The sequence below is a fragment of the Equus caballus genome, chromosome 11 (assembly GCF_041296265.1).
Source record: "Equus caballus isolate H_3958 breed thoroughbred chromosome 11, TB-T2T, whole genome shotgun sequence".
Lineage (NCBI taxonomy): Eukaryota > Metazoa > Chordata > Mammalia > Perissodactyla > Equidae > Equus > Equus caballus.
In genome coordinates this window covers 47,408,050-47,413,789 of record NC_091694.1, presented here as the reverse complement: position 1 = coordinate 47,413,789, position 5,740 = coordinate 47,408,050, and the positions used below count along the sequence as shown (strand labels likewise).

Here is a 5,740-nt window from a genome sequence, read left to right as displayed (position 1 = left end):
CCCTGGCGCATGCGCCGCGGGCTTCCCAAGCACCCTCTACCCACTCCCCGCCTTTCTCCGCACGCACTGGGACTTCCGAAAGCGGAACAGCGCTCCGGCCGGTGATTGGCTGGGGATTTGCTAACTATTCATGAGGGGGCGGACCGAGCCAGGCTGCCTTTGTTAACCACAGAGGGCGCGGCCACCGAGACTTTCGCTGCGGGCCCCGCTGAACGGTACTTGGTTCCCAGATTGGGGTCGAGATGTCCTACATCCCGGGCCAGCCTGTCACCGCCGTGGTGGTGAGTGCGCTCGCGTGGGCTCCTCCTCGTCTTGGCTTGCCCCCACTTTGCGGAGCGGCAAACTGACACCCCAAACAGGTTGACAAAGCGTCGGACCCGGGGCTCCTGCAAACCTGAGGCCAGGGCTCCGGTCCCTCTCTGCTCGAGCGGCGCCGCGATCCCCCGAGCCATGCGACAGAGAAGGCTGGGACCCGAGAGCCTCCTGAGACGCCGGACCGGGGCCAGCCCCCGCGCACTGCCTCCTTTGGGCGGCCGGGGCGGGGAGGACTGCAGAGGAAAGCCCCAGCTGTGGGGGTCCGGGAAAGCCCAGGCCTGTGTCCCCAGCTGGGTGGCAGCGGGGGGCGGGCGCCGGCCCCGACGTCCATGAGTCGCAGCCTCTGGAATGAGGAAGTGCTTCCTCCGCTCCAGCTGGCGCCGCCGCCCAGAGGGAGATTTGGGGGGTGGAGGCGGCCGGGGCCTGTGTAGTGGCCCCTTACCCCTCCTTCGGTCCAGCCTTGCTTCCTTGGATCCACTGCCGCCTGGTCCAGAGCGAAGGCTCCTACAGCTGGCTGGATCCTGCTGCGAACTTTCCCTGGATCCCCAGCTCTTGGAGCAAAGTTCAGGTTCCCTGCCTGGTGCTTGGGGTCTGCTCAGTCCCCTGGCTCCCCGCTTGGCTTGGCTTGGGTGCCAAGTGCTATTCAAATAGACAAAGGGAGGAAAGGTCGCTGGAACATGAGACCCAGACGCCAGTGCCACAGCTGGATCGCACCTGGAGGCCAAAGCCGGGGCGGAGGTGGGGAAACTGAGTCCTAGAGAGGTCTGGTCATACCCAGCCATAAAGGAAGCCCTCAGGAAGGACCCGAATCTCTCAGAAGAAATACCAGCTGGGCAGGCAATGAGTCAGGTGGAAGTCCCTGCCCTGAGGCCATGGGACTGGCTGCCGCAGCTCAGAGCAGTGTGCTGGGGAGCGCCTGCAGTCAGAAGGTGGCACGGCCACTGATAAAGGTGGCATGTGAGGCTTAGAGCACCAGCTCAGGCCTGGGTGGGAGGAAACACTGCTGGACCAGCTGACAGCTGTGCTAAGCTTCACCCTGGTGGCACCAGCCTGGCTTTTCCAGATCTCTAGCTGTCCTGGAGAGAAGGGGCCAGGTTTGCTCCTTAGCTGGAAAAAAATGGGTGTAGCTGAGGAGCCCGAGACGGGCAGTAACCTGCCTGACCTCACCCAGCAAGTCAGTGACAGGGCCTTGCCTCCCAGTCCAAGGTCCTGTGCGCTTTTTGACCTTGAGGGTGGGTCAAAGGTGTGTTGGAGGAGGTGGAGCAGGCCTGGAGGAGCTCACACTTGGGGCAGGAGGACCTAGGTCCAGTGGGCCTGAGGGGTCATGCTTCCTGCTCCTCCTCTCAAGTCATGGCTGGTCCCTGGGCTTTCCTCAAAGCTGTAGAACCATGACCCTCCCAATTCCTCTAACACTAGGAAAATGTCTGAACATGGTGGGTGGGGTCTGGTCTCTCCCTCTTGTCTCTCACATTGGGGATGGGGTGGGGGAGGCTTCTTCCTTAGGCCCTGCCCTCTCCCATGTAGTTAACATTTTGAGAATGTTAAAACCATTTTGGCCTGTCCTCTGAACTGTGGCTCCCTATCTGTCTGCCTTCTGGACACCTGTCTGGACGGCTCCTGGCACTCCAACTCAACATGCTCCTTCCCCTCCAGGGTCCCCATCTGACAGATGGTTGTGTTCAGCCAGGCCTGGTGGCTGGGTGCCCCCCTTGACTCCTCTCTGCCACAAGCAGTCTCCAGTTCTGTTGATCTCACCTTCCAAGTAGCTCATGTCCCCAGGCCTCCACATCCCACGTCTGTGAGACATCTGTTTCTGTATGGACTGCCTGAATGTCATTCTAGCATCACACCTGGCCATGACCAGCCCTACTGCCCAACTCCTGAGAACTTCAGTGGGCTGCCCAGAATGAAGGTCAGGTGGCCAGACTGCTGGTCACCCCCTCAAGGCCTGGTACAAATGATACCTCCTTTGTGAAGCCCTTCAGGTCCCCATCAAGTCACCTTTTGCTTTGTTCTTTTCTTTTTCCTGTTAAACCTCTCAACTTGGGGGGGGGGGGGGCGTGGGGGGGGGAGTGATCTGGTCTGGCTCCCAGCATCTGGTGACTGGAGGGTGACTGCTGAAGGATTTGAAAGGAGCCTGGCACAGTTGGGGATCACAGCCCGAGTATGGCAAGTGAGCCCGAGGCCCCTCCTCTGCCTCCTACACTGCACAAGAGCAGGGCCTGGGGCTTAGGGAGAACCTCCCTTCCTTGGGGCCAGTCTCGTGGGCCTGCACTCCACAGCCTTCCTGATATGGTCCCAGCCTCAGCTCACCTCGCAGTTCTGGTCCTGTGCTGTACACTCCGGTCTCGTGGACATGTACCTACAGCACCTTCAAGCCTCTCTTGGCCAACATAGCCCTTCCTCTCCTTTCTGTGCAAGTTTGATCTTCTCTGCTTTTCCAGAGCATCTCCTGTCTTGCCCTTGACAGGGGCTGGCTCAGCAATCTAAGCTGCCTCTGCAGGGTGCTTGCATTTTTTTAGGGACCTGATCCCTCCTGCCCTGTGTGGTGCCTCCCCTAGTAGTGCAGCCACAGCACGTTGGCTCTTGGGCCGGGAGGGGCTTAAAGCACTTGTTGACTAAGGCTGGAAGTGGGGAGAGGTTGGGACGGACGGCTGTGTGGGTTGACGTAGCTGAGTTCTGAGTCTCAACCCTCCAGCCTCCCAGGCTGGTGACCTGCTGGATTCCTCCAGAGGGACTTGGACCCCACCCCGTTGGCACAGCTTTGAGCTGGACCAGCAGCCTGAGGCTGCTGCTAGGGACACAGCAGATTGACTCTCCACACACCCACCCACTCCAACTAGTTTTTTCCTTTGCCAGCAAAGAGTTGAAATTCACAAGCTGCGTCAAGGTGAGAACTTAATCCTGGGCTTCAGCATTGGAGGTGGAATTGACCAGGATCCCTCCCAGAATCCTTTCTCAGAAGACAAGACAGACAAGGTGAGGGGAACCAGGGTCCTGAGACCTCTCTGTGAGACACAGAGGCCTGAGATGGTGGGTCTCTGCTTCCTGGGCCTTTCTGGAAGGAACAGACCTCATCTCTCTCAAAAAGTCCTCTCTCGGGTCCAAGAAATGATCTGGCGGGAATAAGTAGGGGTGGGGAGTGGGCTCCCAGCCCTATGCAGGCCTGCCCAGACAGAGCCCAGGAGGCCCACAGCAGGGGCTGGAGCATCTGCGGGCAGCCCTGCTTTCCTCTTGGCTGTCTGGGTACAGCCTGTGCTGGGGAGGCTTGGTGTAGGTTCAGACGAATGGCTGGGAGTATGCTATGTGCTGGGCTTTGCTCTGTGGATAAGGGGCTGGTCCAGTGACCCAAGGATTTGACTTGGCCTGTGTCTTTCCAGGGTATTTATGTCACACGGGTATCCGAAGGAGGCCCTGCTGAAATTGCTGGGCTGCAGATTGGAGACAAGATCATGCAGGTAACAGACGTCCCAAAGGAGGAAAACAAGGCTTGGCCAGAGGGTCTGAAGCCTTCGGGGGTTGGGGGGCTCCCGAGACTCACCAAAGCCGATTTGGAGCTCATGCTGGCGTTGCCCCCAGAGGAAGCTGGCTCTCTCCTCTGTGTGCCTCCACTCTGGTGTGTGGCCTCTCACAACCTTGGAACATCAGCTTGGGGGCCTGCTTGGGTGACCCAGGCCCCACAGAGCCTGACCTGCTTCTAGATCCCAGCGAGTGGGGGGCTGAGGTGGCCTGTATTTTCCTCCTTGGGCCAGGTGAACGGCTGGGACATGACCATGGTCACACACGACCAGGCGCGGAAGCGGCTTACCAAGCGCTCGGAAGAGGTGGTGCGCCTGCTGGTGACACGGCAGTCGCTGCAGAAAGCAGTGCAGCAGTCCATGCTGTCTTAGCAGCCCGCTGGGTCCCTGATGCCTGCCTGCCCGCCTCTTTGTACAGTGACACCACTTCCACGTTCTGTCTGCCCCTCGTCCTGGCTTCTGCTGAGTGCTGGGCCCAGCGGCCTGACCTGGCATTTCTTCCCCTCTCCCACCACTGACCTGAGGCTCTGGGACCACCTGTCTCCCTTGGACATTGCGGATTGGAAACAAAGGCCTGGAGCTGAGTCACAGTCTGTCTAGCCACAGGCCCGGCCCCTAGACCCTGCTGCCTGGCCTCAGCAGTGCCCAGGCGAGCAGGGGCCCCACTTCCTGAGAGCTGCCACAAAGCTGGAAAATGCCAGCAGGGTGGCCTTTCCCCCGCTTTGCCCTGGCTGTGGGGCTTGGCCCTGCTCTGAGTCTCAGCTGCACAGTGTCTGTGCCCATGCTTTTCCCTGCGCTGCCCCGTGGGGACTCGACACACTGCCAGAGGCACTACAAAGCTTCACCCAGAGGGAAGCCAGGCAGGCTCGCAGTTCACCGCCTCGCACCCCACTCCCCCGAGGGGCGCTGGCCTCCCCAGGGTTCACCTGCTTACAGGATTTAGACGAGGTTTGAGGCTGACGTTTCAGGGTAGTTCTCAGGATTGCCATTTTCCTCTATGCCTGTGGGTTTAACTTTTGTATTTTTTTAATCACAACTTTGATACAAAGCAATTTTATCTTACTATTTGGAGGTGCCAATTCTACTTTTGAATTTAGCTCACTAATTCACATCTGGAAACAACTACTCTTAGCAAGTGAACAAGCCTTACTTTGGTTACTGTGGAAAAGGGGCAGTGTGAAGCTGCCCCACACCCATTGCGTGCCCAATAAACAGTGCTGGAGTTCACCAGGGGTCTCTGCTGAGGCACAGGGCTGGGACACTTAGGGTGGATTTGGTTGTAAGGCTCATTGACCTGGTCCCCACGGCCCTGGGTCAAAACCCAGCTATTCCCAGGCCCACCCGACACTGTGCCTGGCCAGGGCTATGTCTATGGGAATGTGTGGGAGCACCTTCACCAGAACTGGGGCCGGGGGCCCCCAACTTCCCTTGTATAACCTAGTCTCAGCTCCCACCTGGGAGGGGCCTCATGGACACCAAGGGGTTCATGGGAAAAACACCTGCCCCCCTAACACTCTTAAGAGCCCTCAGTTTATCAAAGCCAGGGATGTAACCCCAAATGTTTCCAGCAGCTGTGATTTGATGGGGATGAGCCGGAGAGCTCCGGGCCTCTGCCTGGCCCAGCGCTGGCCGCACTACCAGCTCTGGGAATTGTTGCCACTCATGGACCCACCTAGCACTGCGGAATCAGACTTTTCCAGTGTTCATATCAAATATTTGGAATCTCCCATTTTTAGAGTGTGGCACCTAGTAACACTCTGGGTGGTCCCCAAAAAACAGGTGTGCGTGCTTCGGCAGGCAGCAGTCTCTGCTTTAGGGAAACAAGATCCTAAATTCTTTGATATTTGTTACAACTAGATAAAAGAAGAATCTAGAAAATAAGACATCCCCCCACTCCCAGTGCTGGC

The 5,740-nt window shown here is 58.4% G+C and overlaps 1 protein-coding gene across 1 annotated transcript; it reads left to right on the top strand.

Annotated features, from left to right (window-relative positions):
• The first annotated feature begins 141 nt into the window (after positions 1 to 141).
• Positions 142 to 5,060, top strand: TAX1BP3 (Tax1 binding protein 3). Its single transcript, XM_001504727.6, has 4 exons — positions 142 to 281; positions 3,175 to 3,294; positions 3,696 to 3,773; positions 4,068 to 5,060. The coding sequence occupies exons 1-4, from the start codon at positions 243 to 245 to the stop codon at positions 4,203 to 4,205; spliced, it is 375 nt and encodes a 124-aa protein (XP_001504777.1). The 5' UTR covers positions 142 to 242; the 3' UTR covers positions 4,206 to 5,060.
• The last annotated feature ends 680 nt before the right edge of the window (positions 5,061 to 5,740 follow it).